At 30.6% G+C, this 20,345-nt stretch overlaps 1 protein-coding gene across 1 annotated transcript in view; it reads left to right on the top strand.

Moving 5' to 3' along the window:
- Positions 1–12,491, top strand: part of LOC129963310 (uncharacterized) — a 435,874-nt gene extending 423,383 nt beyond the window's left edge. Inside the window, exons 5-8 of the mRNA XM_056077601.1 lie at positions 1,912–2,113; positions 4,823–4,956; positions 7,671–7,902; positions 11,086–12,491. Coding sequence (XP_055933576.1) covers positions 1,912–2,113; positions 4,823–4,956; positions 7,671–7,902; positions 11,086–11,162 — 645 coding nt within the window. The 3' untranslated portion in view covers positions 11,163–12,491. The remainder of the gene's footprint in view (positions 1–1,911; positions 2,114–4,822; positions 4,957–7,670; positions 7,903–11,085) is intronic.
- The last annotated feature ends 7,854 nt before the right edge of the window (positions 12,492–20,345 follow it).

Here is a 20,345-nt window from a genome sequence, read left to right as displayed (position 1 = left end):
ACCCATCCTAACGCATGCGCAAAAGCGTGGAGAGCTTCAGTATCCGTTGTCAAATAATAATCACAATAGACTAGGAGGCCAAGAATTTATTTGTGACCTTCAGAAATGAATTTTCCATTTTTTTTTTTTTTTCATGCTCATTTCAATACGAAATAAGTTATGTTAATTCATTCTTTGGGTGAAACAATTTTTGCTTTCAAATCATGTTTTTGTCTTGCATTACAATTTAATTCTTTTTAGACACCTTCTTGAGGATGATTTTGATCCTAAGAATAAAAATTATTGCTTAATTAAGATTGCTTTTACACATTCAATAAACAGTTAAACTAAAATAAAGTATGTTAAATTTGCGGATAGGAACATTATTTTCTTCCACCCAGAACTAAGACAGCACTAGATCATTTAGATCGCTCATTTAATGCGCCGAACTCAAACTTATCACACAATGAAATTTCTTTCGATCGTAATTCAAATCGACGTTTTTATTCCAGAATGACCTCATCGTCACAAAATTAATGCCAATTATTCTATATACGCTCCCATTACGTCATGAAAGCAATGAGTTCCTGAAATGCACTGTTGTACGAAATCTGTTGTTATATAAAATTTAATTTTAGAAATTTGTTTTTATCTTATACTTCTTTTTTCTACCAGTATGGGTGAAAAAGATCTGTATTTTATATTAAACATTATTTTAACTTTAGTCGATGTACTATTTTCCATTGAAAATTGAAAAATATTAGATTTAAAAAGATAAGGGTAAAAATTTAAAGCACATAATATTCCGGATTGCACTTTTTTTGTATATATTTAAGAGATGAAATGGCTGTTTAATGATAATGATAAGATAATGTTTAATGATAACTGACATACAAAATAGATTTTAGCTGCTCTTGTGCGTTCTTAACTTTGAATTTTGCTTTCTTTTCAGTCGCTTGGACAGTTCGGCTCAAAAAATATAAATATAAATATAGGATATAGAATATATATTTGGAAAGTTTTAGATATTAAGATATAAAGATGGTTCCTAAAAATTAAATATTTTATTAATGTAAACTCCTTCTTTTTCTTTTGTAAAAAATTACCTTTCCTGATCGTTACTGTCTTATTAAATTATTAAATTCAATTGGATTTTCTCTTTCTTGCCTTCGGATTCATAAAGAACCAACCTTTAATTAATTTTCATAAAACAGAAGTTTTGAAGAAGTAGAATCCACTACTGAATCACCGTGTGCCTGCACATATATTACGGAACTTGTAGAAACAAAATTTTCCAACAATTGACCTAACGGCAACTCTTTTTTATCAACTACTGCATAGAAACGTAACATTGTTTTAACAAAGGGAAATTAATTAATTGCAGATATCACTTTTCACCAATTCATTTTTTGATCCTTTGGTTTATCCACTTCTATTTTCTTAGCATGCGTATGAATGAAAAGGTCAAATGATACAGTGCGGTCTTCAAGTTGATTTTGACAGAACGAAATAGTTTTGTCAGAAAAACTTATTCATTTATTTTACGTATATTCCGTTATTTTAATAAACAGTCATTAGAATCTGGATTATATATTGATGCCCTTTTCTTCCAAATAAAGACACGTTTATTACTTAAAATATTATATTTCGAACATACAATTACAAATGAAACTAAAATAATACATTTTAGTTCAACTGGATTCTGCCCAATATCCTTGTTATTAATAAATTTTAAATCATGAAATTCTTAACATTTTTATACATTGTTGCGATTTTTTCCTGTCAAAGTATCAAATACTCTAAATTCAGCATGAAGAAACTCAAGGAAACCTTCTGCCAGAAATATATATTCGATTATCTGTCAGAGAAAGTAAATCCTACACGTTTTATGTGCTTCTTTCTCTTCCATTGTAATCTGTATTTATGTTTCAGGCCCCTGCTGAATTCGAAATCCGGTACGGCCCCATCCGTCACCAAGACCGACTGGTGACTTCTACTCTTGGTTTGCGATTCACGGCGGAGCCCCGGCATTTCTGGCACGGAGCGATGAAGCTCCGATGTTCCGCCGTCATTTCTCAAGCTTACTCCATGAGCAGCGAAGAGATTATAGTAGGGGATAACGCCAAAGCTTCAGGTACTTCATTTTTCTCCTCTCGTGGCGACATCTAGGAGTGCTAAAGTAAACTTAGATCTGCGCTTGGAAATTAATGATTGAAAATACTTTTGTTTTTTCAAATTTGAATAAATTTTTAATCACCAAGACTTTTGATATGAAAAAAAAAATCCTCGTTATTTGCCAATTTAAATTTTTCCATATTTTTGCTCACCTAGTTTAGCATTCAAAATCTTAAATTTATTTAAATCAATTAATATCCGAATATCCAAGCAATGGGAAAAGCGTCAAACGCGTATAGGTCATAAAATGATTGATAAAAAACAAATCAAAGCGAAAATGCTTTGGAAAGATTTTAATGTTAAGTAATTAGTCTTTACAACTATGACATAATAAACAGTAAATTTGCGTATTTACAAATGTTTTTACTTTTTTTAGATAAAAGCAACCATTTGTTTTTGCCTTTTTGGAGCTAAAGCACCTTTTCTTTTTAACTGAAGCTATTTTTGCCAACATTTTGAGTTTAAAACCCTCAATTAATCTGTAAAATGAATGGCCCTCCTTCAGATATCGAAAATGTATTGTATTTCTAAAGTTTAAATAATTTCCTTGGCAAATTTTTATTTTCAATAATATATTTGCAAATATCGAATATATTTTAAGTAAAATGCACTTATAGTTACAATTTAAATAAAATTAAAAACACTTACATTTTTTTAAAGAACTTGAGATACTACTTTTTTACTTAATTCATATGAATGAACTTTTCAAGCTTTCATTTATTTCACAGTTTTCTCAGTCCCTCTGAAACTTTGTGCAAATAGATCTATTAAATTCACCATTATTTGTTTTAATAAAGTGTAAAGATAAGTAATTTTTTCATAGCAATTATTTATTACAAGAATTAATTGGCAACAGGAATCTGGATTAATTAAGTAGATCTGACTTAAAATTCTTCACAAAATTGTTGCTGAAATAAAATCATTTTTCGCTTGGAATTTTCACTATGTAATCATCTTTCACAGATAGTTTTCATTAATTCCAAATTATTTCATTTTTATCATTTAATAATAGGTAATTATGATTTTTAAAAAAGAAAAAATTATTCTGAAAAATTTCCAACTGAATTTGCATATATTATTATTTATCTGTTTATAAAATTTTATATTTGGATTTTCCACCAAATTTACCAATTTCTAATATATTTTGGAAGATTCATTAAGCTGTTAAAATGTAGTCAAAAAAATTGTGCCTGCTTTGCTTCTAAGCGCGATCTATGATGATATAAACTATATTAATGAAATCAAAAACAAAAACATTCTGCGTGACAAAATCGAAGGTAAAACTTTTATCTGAAAATATCAGCGAACATTTCAAATAGATCTTTAGTGTGCAAATTCTTCATAAATAAAATAGCACATAGTTCGTCCTAAAAAAAAAAAAAAAAAAAAAGAATTTATTTTCCTGTTGTTTATGATAGTGACGTAAAGATGGCAGCACAATCTAAAATAGTCAGTGTCGTATTTTATTGCTGACTAGTTGAAATTCGAGCGTTGTTCAGAATTAAAAATTTTTCTATATATAATCATTTTAACGTTTCAGTTATTTTTGCATAAAATATTACTATACACAAACCCTTTTCCAGATTGAAAAAAAAAAAGAAATTTTAACAAAGTTAGTAATAAATAGTTCAAAATCGTAATAGTAACAAGTAAAGAATTGCCTACAAATTTCCTATTTCAAAATCGTCTGGGCTATATTTTCTAAAGAATTAAAAGAAATTGCATAAAAATAAAATTGGTATATTTGAAAAGGTAAAATTTTTAATTTTAAAGTATAATTTTTTTTCGCAATTATTTCCACCAAGATTTCTGTAGGGGAAAAAAAAGACAAAATATTAAAAATTATAAGAAAATTTTTATAGCCTGTAGAGGCATCTGCCCAGTATCTACTTCATTTCCTCGCACGGCCTTTAATTTTCTTGCGTTCTTTTAGGCAGTGCTAAATCATTACTTCGAAAAAATAAAAACCGGGTAAAAAGGTATGTATTGAAATAGAACAGAATTTAAAGGAAAAAAAAATAGAGATAGAGTAGTACAAGATAAAATTAATTTTGTACTATTCTACCTCTAGTTTGAAAAGATTTTTAAATTAATAATTGAGAAAAGATTTTTAAATTGGAAGAAATATTGGGCAAAAATAAAACTGATATCATTGAAATAGTAACATTTTGAATTTTAAGACGGTATTAAAAATATTTCAAATAAGATAATTTGCTCCGAATTTACTGCAGGGAAAAGGCAACATTTTTGATAATTTCAAATAATTTGAATATTTAATTAGCTTTTGCACTTTGAACTATTGATAGTAGTCTTTCTCTTGTCTTATAATAAATGCACGAAGTTTTATAAAGTTAAAAGTAATAGTTTAGTTTATATTAAGCCTAATCACTTAGGGGAAGATACGGAATATATCCATAATGCATTTTTAATTCTATCCTTGATTTTCATTTGGTTTATGTTCAATCTCCCGATATTTTTGATTTCATATTTAAATCTAAAATATTTTTTATTTTGTTTAAATGAATATTATTGAAAGAATTATGCATTTGGAATTCTTTCAGTTTTAATTTATTTAAAACCATCTCGCAATTTATCTTTATTGAATATCTAAGAAAAATTTATAAAAATTGCGTGTTCAAAAAAATGAAATATTATTTCTATTTTGCAGCTGTAGTTGGTGACGGACCCGTAATAACAGGTGGTAAACCCAAATATCAGAAAGGGGACACGGTAGATGTAAATTGCACGTCCGCAAAATCAAATCCTCCAGCTGAACTGAGATGGTACATCAATGACAAACCTGTAAGTTTTCTTTATTTTCGAAATATTTTTAAGATGTATTGTTGCCATTTTTGAATAGCAAAAAAATGGCTAAAAAACAGAATAAATATTTAATTGCTTTACTGTTTTCTGAAACCAGAAGAAAGTGCATCATTTTTAAATAGGTATCTAATTATTAAAACGTTTTGGTTATTATATATTTGGCTATTTTTAATACAATATTTTTCCATTGTTTTCAGATGCAACGCCTAATTTTTACTAATATTTTGCTTTTATCTATACTTATAATAAAGCTCAATGTGTGTGTGTGTGTGTGTGTGTGTGTGTGTGTGTGTGTGTGTGTGTGTGTGTGTGTGCGTGTGTGTGTGTGTGTGTGTGTGTGTGTGTGTGTGTGTGTGTGTGTGTGTGTGTTGGCGCTCTACAGGCCAGACCGTTTGACATACAGCTACCAAATTTGGTACATGTATACCTTGGAGGTTGGGAATGTGCACCTGGGGTTTCTTTTTTCGAATTTTTAATTAGAATTTTAATTATTAATTAAAAACTAACTTTCCCGCCAAAAAAATCTTCCATTTTCCCCACCGCCAACTTTTCCGCCAAAAAAAATCTTCCATTATCCCCAGCGCCAAACGAGAAAGGCTTCAGTTTTTTTTTTCTCCCAACAGTAATGAGGCTAGGGTTAAAATTTTTCGGCGGATTACTTCAATCGGTTCTGTTTATTTTTTTAATGTTTGATGCATTTAAAATTAAACATTGTTAATGAATCAATCTTTCAGATTCATTCTGAAGTACTTTTGAATTAAAATAAAACAGAATAAAGGAAATTAAAAATTTCTAATCCGCATAGCGTTACCCCAACTGGCGTAGAAAAAATCACGTATTTGCGTTACGTAACCGGCGAAGAAAATTCACGCATGCGCATTCTGTTCTGATTGTTGCCATGACAACGTTATCAATGGATGATTTAAATTATTTTTGGGTTAGTTGCATGCTTTTGTAAGTAAATTGTATTTATGTTAGTTATATATTTTTTGTATATGCTTATAGTTTTAAGTACATCGTTTTTTAAGTAGTTTTTTTAAAACCTGTTTTCAACCGTTTATTTTAAACGATTCGTTTTATTTTCTTAGTGTTTGATGCATTTAAATTTAAACATTGTTAATTAATCGATCTGCTCATAATGAATCTAAGAAAATTTTGTTGACCAACTCTTGAGATATTACATAAATTTAAAAAGATATTCTTTAGTGCCCATAAAGTTTAAACGCTGAGTGACTCTATTTTCAGTAATCAGATTATAAAAAAATGCTTTGTTTCAGTAAAAAATATTATTATATTAATTGAAGATAAATTCTTTCCACTTTAATTTGAAGCATAAATTCTACGGGTGCTAACAGAAAATGAGAGAGATACCTATTACGTTATGACTGAAGGCCTTTATAATATTATGAATGAATTATATGATAATCAAAATTTGAAGTTTTAAAATATTTTGATGAAGAAGCTATTAAAGTAGAAATTGCATAAAATATTTAATTATTAAAATTTTAACGAACATTAAGATTGGCGAACCGGCTGGTCGCCAAAGGCGGCTAGTTGAAAATAAAATTGACTCCCGTCAAGTTGATAATTAACTGTAAAACATATTTTTTTGTCTCCAGGAAATAGAATATTATTTCCCGTCTCATCTTCTTCCTCTTCCTATCTAAAGAATTTCTTCATCCTGATAACTTCGAAACTTTATTTCCCGAAATATTTTGAAAATTAGTTTTTAATACTTTATGGAATTTTAACGAGAAAGTGAAGTTTAAAAAATATCAGCTTTACGTAAAATAATTCCAGATTAATTAAATTTATTATCGGTCATTTTTTATTTCTCGTATACGTAGTGTAGAGACGGTATTGTAATCGTCAAAAAGTTCGAACACATATAACTCGAGATTTTGTTGAATCTCCACGTTTTAGATCTCTCTGAATTCGATAAACAGAATTTTGGAAAATGTCTGTCTGTGACAAGGATAATTAAAAAATGCTTTTCAGCTAAATGGTTAGAAATTGCTACACGGTCTTTACACTAAATTTGCCGATTTCTATCATATTTTGAGTAAAATCTGTTCAGAGGGATTCCATCTGCCTGGCTCTTCGAATGTGAGTTAACACGATAATTACAAATAAAGAGAGCTAGATAGATAAAATTTTGTACAGATATTTAACTTATATTGTGTAGACACCTGTCAAATTTTGAGCCAAATCCAACAAAGGGTTGACTATCTGTCGGTCTGTATTTTCAGAAATATGTAAAAGTAATAATTCAAAAACGCAGTGACTTAAATGTATCAAATTTGATATAGGAATTTCTGACTACAAGTGCATTTTTGTGTCATTTTATTTTTCAATCGGTTGAGTAAAACACGTCTAAAACACAAATTCGATTTTTGAATACTATTAACGCATGCTAGGAATGAATCGCCAAATAATTCGTCAAGAATGACACGATAGATTCAAAAAAAATGCTCAATTCACGCCAACAAATATTTCTTAGCTATTGCATACCAATGTACAATAGTAACTTGTAAAGCGTTCTCTAGCTTGACAAGTTTATTAGAGAGCATGCGAGAAAGTTTTAGGGAGACCACTACCGCTGGTTTAAAATTCATACTTCCTCATTTTTAATTGAAATGCATTTACCTTGAAAAACTTTTCTTCTAAACAAAATAAATTTTTTGTGCATTCAGGTACGAGCCGAATTCCTGTTGCGATACAAACCAATACGGTATCCTGACGGCCAAGTGACTTCCATCCTGGGTCTCCGTTTCGCAGTGCGCACTGACCACTTCCTGAGGGACGAAATGCGCCTCAAATGCACCGCCACCCTGTCCAAGGTGATTAACATGAGCAGTGAAGAGACGCTTGTTGGAAGCAGTCAACAGAGTTCTGGCTTACACATCTCAGAAAACACGGGAGCAGGTATTGCAAACAATTTTAAAAGTTGCTCTTATCTTCTATATCTAGAATTCGTTGATAGATGGCAGCACGTGCTATTTTTTCGGAAAATATATTGTAGTGCTATTTCAATTTCGGCATTCGTTCTTTTCTTTGTCATATGTGATAACTTTTCAGTTGAAGAATATTTAATGACTGCATCTTGTCAATTGCATAAAACTTGTCATAACTTGTATAAATCAATTAGGAAATTTTATTTAAATGTAATAATTTTATCAGTTTATTTTTTTAAAACTTTAAGCATATTTCTTATGATATTTGTGATTAAAATTTAAGGTTTGCACCAGCACAAGTAATAACAATTTCTTGCCTTCATGAAATTTAATTGTTTCAGATGAAATTGAAAAGTTATCAAAAACTAAATGCTGTAAAGAAGGTAAATGTGTAAATTTCTCACTGCGATAACTAAAAGTGAAAAATAGCTGAGTAAAGTCTTAATACAGCATACTGATTAATCGAAAACTAATTTAATTCTAAATAGGGTTCTTTTTTTTTTTTACCATTTATACCATAAATATAAGTGGTCACTTATGGACATCTCAGCAAATCTGTCAGGTTTCGTTTTTGTCAGGTTTCTCATCATACATATTGAGTTACAATGCACATTTAACGTAGCTATGAATATATTTATTATTATGTTATGAATTATTGTAAATTAATTAATATTATTGAAATTTTTCCTTTTTTTCTCAACTAAAAGGTTACTTTAATTTATAAAAATAATACATTTTACATCACATTTGTTATATTCGGTTGTGTTATATTTGGCTATATATATAAATTTGTAAGTATGGTAAATTTTTCTTTGCCTGAGTCCGTCACAAAGGGCTCTTGCATCGTCCCTTGTCTAGATTAGAAGCTATTTGAAAAACCAAGTATCTTTCTAAACCTTTCATCTTAGGCGTTGAAAGCGTATTATTCAGATTAAAGTAGTTTAAAGAAAGAACCTTATTAGACTTTTTGTATCAATGAAATTCTGTTAATTAACTCAATGAAATTCTATTACGTACGTACTGAATTGTGACTCATACAATTAAGAAACTCTTCTGTGATATATGGAGAATGTAAGACAGTGGCGTAACGTATCGGGGAGCGACACTTTTTAGGGGCAGCAAGACTTCACAATAAATGATAATATTTTGTAATCTAAACTAAAAATTAACTTTTTTAATCTGAACTAAAATAATTGTAGAAATTCGTGAGAGGTTTCCGCAGCTACGGCATGCCTATCTAACACAGCCTATACTACTAGCTTAGAACTATTGTGAATAATCTAGATTGCGCATCTGCCGAAATGGACGAATAGGATTTCAACTTTGAGTTCGAATTTTCGAGTAGAGCTTTCATATCTGCCACAAGCAACGAAAATAAATTAATTTACGTTGACCTTCTTGAATTATTACAATTTATTATGAAATTTGAGATGGAAGATACTTTTCTCAATATTGAAATAATACTCTGAATATCCTCACTAATGCAATGTCAGCTTTGAAAGAAGCTTTACTATCCGATCTGAAGCCGATCAAAAATCACTCGATTGAAATGAGTTAAATAGCATGTGGACATTAGTGGCATTTTCGGCATAATATGTAATATTTTTTTCATCCCTAGTAATCATCATCTAGAATAAATAGCACATGATAGACGATATTATTTTTCATTTCGATTTCTCTTATTTGTTTTCAAAAAGAAATGCATTTGCACTAATATTATGTTTCCATGGTATCCTCTAAGATTGGTACCGTGTCATCCATCTTCCTTTTTCCTGACGTTATAATGCTGAGCAAATGTAGCAGTTTTCGTAATGGCCACAGAAATTGTTTTGTGACATTTCGAACATCGATAAATCCATAAATAAATCTTAGAAATCTTCAATAACAGCATATTCAAACAAAAAACAAAAACGATATAAACCTCCCTTTGCATATAATGACTTGCCTGATTCATGCATTAAAAAGTAGAATTTTTCCATAATTAAATCTAAGTCAAAAATTGTGATTAAATATCTCAAATATCTTTTACGTCTTTACGTGGACTTAAATTAGGACTGGGTTGATATCCAGTTTTGTTGTATCGAATACCAACTGACATTGATTTTCATTTGTACTTGATTAGCAAGTAATTGATTCTTTTCTCGTTGGAAAGAAACGGAGTACATTATGTTGATATCAGTTGTCGCATTTGCCCCGAGGCTGATAACTGATAATGATATGATGGAAAATTGGGATTTCACTTCTTCGAATGAGGTATTGATGACGATATGCCACTGATTTTGAGTGATTAATGAGGAATCAGGTATTAATGACGGTGGCCTTGGTTTTGACAATGATTGAAGAACGGATAAGAAGTGGAAACAAAACGCTTTGCTGACTTAATTAATACAGGAGAAACTAATTATTCTTCATTGGCATGTGCACCTTTACATGTTGAAATCATAATTAACCTCTCCAACCCACCCGACATTGAAAAAACTGAATGACCGGGAATTAAGGTGAAGTCCTAAAGGTATTACCAGCCACGGTAATACGTAATATATCCCGTAGGAGACCCGTCCAGTCATCCCTAGGGAAGTAGCCGACCCCATGCCATTTATGTATCAACTAGGATGGCGAGAACCAACAACCATTGCGAAAACTTCTCATCCTCATATTTGAAGTGCCCCCTTCTGGAGAAATATATGGGGCAAAGGATAGTAATGGCTAATTATGAAGTATATAGGGTTAAAAAATTTTAAATGCTCATAATTAGGTTATATCGATTTAATACGTTGATAAATTGATATCGCCTCACCCAATAAAAAATGAATGAAACAAGTCCAAAAATTGATACCAAGTATATAATACTCTTAGTTTGTATCAGTTTTGTATATTTGATACTTTTCATACCTAATATTAAATATATGTTTAATACAGCAACACCCAACCCTAATTTAAATAGAAGCAAATTCCCCTAATAGAAAATTTCTGAGATTAAATTCGTAAGGCAAGTGTTAAGAAGAAAAATACTTTCTACAATTTCCCAATTCATGTATCAATATTTTCTATTAATTGTTCTCCTGTTGTTCTATTATATTTTTAATGTATTGTCGAAAAAATTTTAAAATATTTTTTTAATTAACACTCATTGTAATACTTTTTTCTTCCCCAGTTATAAACAGAGGAAGTACGATTGGCTGCCTGTTACAAACTCTGTTCGTGAGTACGTTTCTGGCCGCTTTGTTATAGCGCCATCTCGTGGACTGTTGCGCCTGTAAAGCTTTTCATGAGGATTTTCAAGGTTTCTAAAAACCACTACGAAAATTAAACGAGGATTCCCACCCCCACAAAGGGACACCACCCCTCAAAGTGAGAGTGCACCAGGAACTGTGGCCCACCACCTTGCATGGTTGTGAGCACTTCTGTACCAATGTTTTCTGGATGGGCGAATTGTAACATATAGACTGGCAGTTTTGCTTGGAATCGCTTGTCTGCAAACTATATACATATGAATAAATATATATATATATATATATGAAATATATAACTACAGTTTCTACTTAATATGACTCGATTGAGTCAGCTTTCCACATACTGTAACTTATCGAAGTCAAAGGTACAGTGTAAATGAAGACTGATCAGACTGTATTGAAGAGAGTTAACCACAAAGAATTATGTCATGAAACAGTTGGAAATTCATTTGAGTTTTCATTAAGATTAGAAGTGACGCCAAAATGACCACACATTTTATAAGAAAGCTTTGATTTGGCAGGCTATCCTTAAAAATAGCAACTAATTGATGATCATCAATTGAAAACGATATCCAATCTGGATTCCATCTTCGAACGTCAACAATTAATTGATGCCAGATTTCAAGAAGGTAAGGGATGAACAGAATTTCTTGAAGTAGCCAACTGGTGACAATCGATTGGAAATATCGCCAACAGCTGGCGAAAAATTCTACAGAAGTTGCTAAATGGCAAAAAACGCCAACTGAAAAACAATGGTAAAAGTCGTCTGGTATTGGGTATAAGTTTTCAAAAGATGATTACTTGTGAACGTATATTGGATAAAAGGATTAATCAGCGAAGTTTGACGCCAATAAACGAATTTATAAAATGAACGCCAAGAGATGAGCATTTTTGTTCTGTGAAGATCGGAAACATTTCGGTACTGAAAACAAAAATGCCACAAGAAAGTTATTTCTGTTCTTATTATAAAGTGAAACTAGAACCTATGTAGCTCGATTATAATTTTTTATCCTAATTGTGCATGCTTTAAATGGAAAAGACATACATATTTCCTCCGTAGATTATAATTTTTTTGTGAATGCACATGAAATATTTTAATTTGGGTATATGCAAATGCAATCATTTTTTTACTTTGTTTACTTTAGGTTATTACTATTATTTCATTTCTTGATTTTCTTACATGAATGCAATTTCCATGTGGAAATTAAATTTCAAATGTATTGTACTTAATTTTAAACTTTCGATAAAATAATTGACTTTTCTGTGTTTATTTTTTTATTGCAGTTAAATATTTTGTGCTGTTGAAAAACTGAGAAAGTTTTCGCAACAAATGACGATTTTTTTTTCATTATTTCTAATGCTTCGAAATTCTTTTCTAATATTTTTAATTAATAATAATTAAAAATGTAATATTTAATTTAAATAATAACAATTAAAACATTTAATTAATTAATAATAATTAAAAAAATTTACCAATAGCAAAAAAGGATAAAATACAAAATGTTATACATTTATATCCAATAATCTCTGAATTATTATTTTAAAATATTAAATACATATCAAACACGTTAAACATCTCAGGAAGAAAAGTAAGTCTGAATTTAAATTACATTATAACAGTAAAAAATTTTTGAAAGTTTTTTTATAAGTATATTTGCAACTGTTTCTGCATAAAAGCTGCAATTCCCCCCTAAAAAAATCAAGATAGAAAAATAATTATTAAATTCTATTATAAAAACGTCCATCCAGCAAAGTAAGTTAATCATTTCTAAAAATCTCGATTGCTTACATAATTACCGAATATAAAAAATCATAATTTAAAGTTTTTTTTTCAGATTAATTTTCCAAATAGATATTTTTGGGTGTTTATTTAAAACTAATCTTTAATGAAATTAAATAAAATACAATTTAACGAGCTAACAGGTAAAAAAAATTATTCTAGTTCATTCAAATGTAAACATATAACAAATAGTTGTTTATTCTGACCTGTTGTAGTGAATGCGATTCATAGAATTACCTTTAAAGTATTTTAATTTTACATCTTGCATTAAACAGTTGTAAAAATAATTGCTTTACTAAAGATTGTATATAAAGACTATTAATTTCATATCGAGAAACCAAAGATTTAAACAAATTTATATGAAAAATTGTGATTATTCTAGTCATCAGACAAGTGAAATAAATATATAGAATTAAACTGTTCTATTTATATCAATATTTATAAATTCGACTATTAAAATATGGAATGTTCGATTCTTTATTCGAAAAATTTGAAGAAATTTAAAAAAAGATTTTTTGTAATGCTGTTCTGAATGTATAATGAATTTTATTTCTCTTTTCTAGTCTCAATGTATTAAAATACATCTTATGTTTTTCTTTTCATAATTTAAAAAAATGAATCATCTAGTGTTATTCTTTCACTTCATTTGTTTTTTTTTAATTCTATTTTTATATTGATTAAATGAAACGATTTTGTACAAAAACATTTCAATATCTAAAAAAATATTCTTTGATAGATGTCGATCATTAAATCTGTTACACTTTTACAATTTGTTCAAATAATAATTTTTTCTTTAAAATTTGAATAAAAATTCACGAAATGAATTTTCTTTATCTTTTATGATTTAGTGTAATATAATGTCATTAATAGGTGTCGTTTGCACTGTTATGTATCAACAAGTATTGCAAGAATTTTATATGTTTTTATGCAGTATGTAATTATTTAATATCAAATCTAGAGAAACATTTAGTTAAACTGTTTTTGGTAAGGTAACAGAAGTTATGAACATAGTTATTTCGCATCGCATATAAATAATTGTGTTTGAAGTGTAAAATATTTTTGAATATATGATGATGTATTATAATCTGGTTTAACCAAAGCAAATTTAAACTGTTTTCATTCAATTCACTTTTCAATATTGTGTTTGAAAATAAAGTATTATTTTACCATTTAGTCTAGTTTGTATTACTATTTTTGTACCACAACAAAATTGAAACACCACTCCCAAAATTATCTGAACACTTCACTTATATGAGAATGGCAGCAAGATTGTTTGATGACAAATCATCAACATTACATTAAAATATCGTTGATCAAATTTACCAAAAAAAGTTTCTTTTAAAACCACATGAATACGTAAGCTATATCTGCTTTCATGTTGTTGTATGTGACCAGCTGATAAAATTCAAGTTGTAGATCAAAAACAAAATGCCATATGTCACTACTAATACCACCTATTACATCAAAATTCCGTATATGGTGTGTTAAGTGTTGTTTCTTACACTCGACATTTTGATATAACAACGACGATTTATTTTGCTATCCTTATGCCAAAACTGAAGATCGGTATTAAATGTTGGCCTAGATTTGTCAAGGAGTAAAATTTCTTTTTCTGAATACATATTTGATTTCTTCACTACTCAACAAAATATTATTAAAAAAGGCAATATTTATTACGATAATTTTAACATGCTTGTTATTTTCATTGAATGAATGTAATATATAATTTTTGTATTGATTTATTTCTTCCATTCGATGAAATGTTTAATACATTTATTAGTGCTCAAGTTATCAAACTATAATTAAAAACTTTTTTATTGGAGAAACAGATAAAATTAGTACAGCAACCAGGCATTAAAGGGACAACTTTCTGTGAAACTGAATGGATAAGATAAGAAATCATTTTCTTTGCAAAAATAGTTTTCGCAACTATCATCAGAAAACATCAAAATTCATCTATGGCCCTCATCAGAAACTTTACCAATTAACACATTCTGGTTGTTATAATAGAAAGGCAATATAATTTTTGACAACACATTTTAAGTGCATCATTTTTGTTAAAGATATCAAAGAGCTTTGAATTTGTAAGAAAATCGAAAGAGCTACTTTTTTTTTCCGTTGTTGTTGCTGTTGATGATGATTAGTTTTGATTGAAAATGAAAAATATTTAGTTTAAATTGGGGTTTTGTGGGAAATATTAACAAGCACTAGATAGTGAAAAAAAAAACTGATTTAAATGTCATTTGATAATTCCAATAAAGTAAAACACCCAAACCACCAATAATTTTTTTTTTTTTTTACTTTATTAAAATAGTAAATTTTTCTATTTTCCAATAAAGTAAATAATAGTGTTTTTAGGGTTGTTTTTTTTTAAGTATGAAAAAAAAATATGTGGAAATCGCAAAAATAGTCTGTTATTAAAAATAGTCTGTTCTATTCTAAAAATAGTTTGTTTGTCATAGTCAAATAATGAAAGGCAAAGCAAGTGTCATCTAACAAAGTTATACGTGACGTTATGTCGTTTTTCCTCTTGCAAGATGCGCCCTGGATTCCATAATCAAATAGACACAAAGCACTTGACGTGCATAGATCAATCCTTTTAAATAGAGTTACGTGTGAGAAGAATCTATAATACTGATAACATCAAACTGTGACATAAAGGTACCATTTCTTTCAAATCGCAAGTTTACGAATTCATATAGAATGAGGATGGATTTGTACTCGCCCTGAATATTATATATATGTAGTGGCGAGCGCCATCTGCTGGTTGTTAGACGGAGTTGACGCTGGTTAGACGGAGAGCAGATCAGACGGATCTGGACGAGAGAAAAGACGTGTCAGATCAGACGGATCTGGACGAGAGAAAAGACGTGTCAGATCAGACGGATCTGGACGAGAGAAAAGACGTGTCAGATCAGACGGATCTGGACGAGAGAAAAGACGTGTCAGATCAGACGGATCTGGACGAGAGTAAAGACGTGTCAGATCAGACGGATCTGGACGAAGTAAAGACGAGACGAGACGCGACGTATTCGACGAAATCTACTGAATGTTCAATTCTTTTATGTTAATGTATATATATCCTAAATGTCCTAATCGTCCTAAATGTAATTAAATGTGCGTTCTAAAATAGTAGTGATTTCTGAGTCCTACATATATATATATATATATATATATATATATATATATATATATATATATATATATATATATATATATATATATATATATATATATATATATGTATATATATATATATATATATATATATATATATATATATATATTGTTACGAACCTGTGATGCGGCTTTCCAGCATAGTGGGTTCCATACGAGGTCCCAGAGCTTGGCGACAAACTTGGCGACTTTGGCGCCAAAATAGATTATACCCGAAATATCGAGAATTTTCCTGGTCCGTCCAGTAGGAACAGTGTTACGCCTCGAACGTTCCTGATTGGTTGAGAGGCTTCTAGCCCCGCCTCCTGAGACCGATAAAAGGAAACACCCGCAGCTGCCGAACAGACGGTGAGTCGAGTGGTGAATTGAGTAGTCGGAAGCGACAGAGAAGAGTGGTCGTGGACCAGTGGAGTCGTCGTAGTTGTGAACCGACGGTGAATTGAGTCGTGGATCAGTGGAGTCGAAGAGTAGTCGGAAGCGACGGTGAAGAACTCGTCTTCCAGGGACTAGCGGAGCAGCGACGGAGTAGAGCTGCTGTGTATACTGTTGTATGCTGCACGTCTCGGCTGAAGATAATTGTGTGCTGTATATAGTTGTCGTCTTTGTGCTGTCCTGTGTGTCTTCGTGTAAATAAACGTCGTTGTTTCATTTTCTACTGCCGCCTGCTGATTGAGCATTCTCCATACCATATAACTTCCACTATCCAAACGAACCCCGGAAATTTCGTAACAATACATATATATATATATATATATATATAATGTAAGCACATATTTTTGAAGCAGGGTCATGGCCGAAGAGAGAGAACACTTTATACTTTAAAAACTTCGCTTCATTCCATCTCGGAAAACATAATTTATATACAAACAAGAAACAAATTTTTATACCTTTACTCGAAGCGTGAACCCCGCTGATTTAAGCATTTTTACAGAGCTTTTGTAGCATAAATTAAATAAAAAAAAAAGATGGAATGTGATCAGGAAATAAGAGAAAATTTTAGAATGAAGTTAATATGAGCCAAATTAAAACAAAAAGCAGGAAATTAGAATATATATATATACAATGTAAGAAATTGTCTTCATCAAATTAATTCCAAAAAAAAAAGGAAGAAAGAAATTTAAAAAAGAAAAAGAACTTTCTTCGCCAAATTTCAGTAATAAGTAAAAAAATCTGGTAGCCACCATCTGACTTAGAGACAGATGGCCATTTCACCTTCCTCCATTCTGTTACCCGTGTTTCAATGTCATGACAATTCTGTTCTAAAAATTTTGCTGTTACGAGAACAATCCGAAAAAGCAGGAAAGAGAAGTACTTCTACTATCATGATTTTAAAACACGCCCGCCTATCGCTTATGTCGATTACAGACTATGCAGTAAATGTTCCTCTTGGTACAGTGTTCTTAGTTTGAATTTCTTATTTATGTTTAATGATATATAAATGTCACAAAAAACTCTCAGATTGTGCACATATACATGTTGCGGTTTTGTTTTGTACAAATTTTATTTTCTATCTATAATTTATACCCTTCTTTCGTTTTTCGCCTCGATGGCCTGTGAGTTTCGCCACACATAAACAGTTACAATATTTAAATTGTTGATTTTAAATATTTGAGAACCTACTTTCACAAAAATACTGTGATGTGATAAAAGTATATCATTGTTAGTTATTTAAAGTCCTAATAGTAAGTGAATGCGTAACATATGTGCGTTCTATTCAAGTTTTTCGAATACAGTTCATTTAGATGAAAAATCTTATAATATGTAGGTCTGTAACAGAATGTGTCCAACTCGATTAAATTAATAAAGTACCAACTAAGGATAGTGATAATTTTAACACAATATTACAATATTCTGAAAATTTAAAAATATTTTTTAAAAAAATTATGGAAAAGATTTCTAGTCCTTTACCAATAGTTTGAAGTTTCTACGAGCTTTTGCTAGCCGTGTTTTTCTTATACAAAAGTTGGTTAGTTAATGAGTATAATAGCCAGTCACAATCATCCCTGTTTATATGGCTTAGTTCTGTGGTAACGGAGTGACTGACTGTAATTGAAAAAAAAAAAAAAAAAACATACGTAGGTCATTTTTTTTCTCCCGAAAGTTTTTTTTTTTCAAAGCGACCTTTTATAAAATGAGTGTGAAAACAAATCAAGACAAAACGACGACGAAGTGATGAGTATTTCGACGGAGCACCTGGACTCGTAGGTCCTTAATCTCCGAAACCTTATAATATTTTAAAAATTTAACCTTGTATTGATGATTTGAGCCCAAATAAAATTAAGACAAAAATAAAATGGTGAAATATGTTATTTAGCAGAAGATTTTAAAGAATTAAATCGGGATTAACTTTTCAACTTTTTTCAAAGTACAAAATGTATAAAAATAATGTAATCATCAAAAAATTTGAAATTCTGAGTAATCACCATACTTTCATTTCCTCCGATTTCTTTGGAGAGGATGGGGGTGGGGGTGGAATAATATTTGCTTTTGAATAGTATAATCCAAAAGCAGAACAAGCTTGACAAATGAAATTTGGTTCATAGTTTTTACATCATTATCGTAGAATTGTTAACAGGAAATCCATCCACGTGATAACTCAGTCACACTGAGCTAGACAAATGAAAATTGGTAAATGATTTTAGTACTAGAATTGTAGATGTGGACCAAATTTGCTAACGAATTTATTCTCAATGGTTTCGTCTAATCATGTGTACGTAAAAACATTAGATCAAAAACGTAATAAATTACAAAGAATTTCACCATTTGGTCTTTACATATAAATTATTGATCTAAATCAAACCTTGGAGTCAAATGGAAAAGGATTCAAAGTGCATAGTGTAGTTTAGTTTAGTCATATTAACGTCCCGTTTAAAGCAACGCTAGGGCTATTTTGGGACGGACCTCGCAATTTTGAACCTCGGTCAGATGACGAGGACGACACCTGAGCTGGCACTCTCCTCTCCACACCACGCCACACCAGCGGGAGGACGTTTGGTCATAATGAATTTAACGCGCAACAGACCCCCTTACACGACGGTTCTTCGGTGGAATCGGGACCCGAACCTAAAACCCTCCGGTTCCGAAGCCGAGACCTTACCACCAGGCCACCGCGGCCCTATTTAAACTGTATATTCGATTCTCTGTAAGACAAACTTGAACACAAAATGGAAATATATAAGAGAATCAAGAACATAATAATTCTAATAATATTAATAACTAAAAAATTCCTCTCGCTATTATTATTATTAAATTAAAAAGAATCTTTAAACTGTCTATCTCGTTTTTTGAATTATAGTCTAAACCGCAGTGACCTGATGGTAAAGCCTCGGCTGCGGAACCGGAGAGTTTCGGGTTCGAGATATGATTCCTCCGAAGAACCGACGTGTAAGTGGGTCTGTTGCATTATAAATCCGTCGATGTCGATGCCAAACGTCCTCCCTCTGGTGTGGTGTGGAAGTATGGAGAGGGGTGCCCGCTCAGGTGTCGCCCTCGTCATCTGACCGTGGTTCAAAATGACGAGGTCCGTCCCGAAATAGCCCTAGTGTTGCTTTAAAACGGGATGTTAATATAACTAAATAAAACAAAACTTGAATTGTAATCTCTTCTCACAATTGTAATTTAGATTAGTCAATATCCCGCCTTGAGGCTGTATGAGGGAGGATGATTTTGACATTGTCCAGTGGTGAGAAAAACATTTTAGTTCGCAAGACTTTCCTCAATTTATCCTCACTACACCAATGGGAAGACACTTCAATTTAATATTCGCCCCTTCTATGTACACTGCGGATATTAAGTTTATAGTACTCTTCAGTTCTGAAGGCAAAACTTTGACATTACGCCACAGTAGTTTCTTCTACATGTCAGTGTGAAAAGGAAGTTTGGAGGATGTGGTGCGATTTGGATATGTTAGCATCTGATTACCGTTCAAACTGAGGTAACCCTCTAACAAGATCCTCTAAATTCCATTTATTTAACATGTAAATTAGTGCTTGCAATGACCAATATTCCAGTTAGAGGGTTAATCCAATGTAATGTTATATTACGTAAATGTAAGATATTATTTTTCAAGTTTCATTTTATTTCCATCAAATTCTACCTTATAGTTATTTAAAATGAATTTAAGAATGAAAGAAATTACTTTTCGTTTTCTTGTTTATTCCTCCAACCTACATTCATCCTAATTGAAACGTCTTTCGTTGAAGCAATTTTAACCTTCTGACCAGA

The sequence above is a fragment of the Argiope bruennichi genome, chromosome 3 (genome assembly GCF_947563725.1).
Source record: "Argiope bruennichi chromosome 3, qqArgBrue1.1, whole genome shotgun sequence".
Classification (NCBI taxonomy): Eukaryota; Metazoa; Arthropoda; class Arachnida; order Araneae; family Araneidae; genus Argiope; species Argiope bruennichi.
The sequence above is the reverse complement of the archived record's forward strand: the minus strand, read 5'-3'. Positions and strand labels throughout refer to the sequence as shown.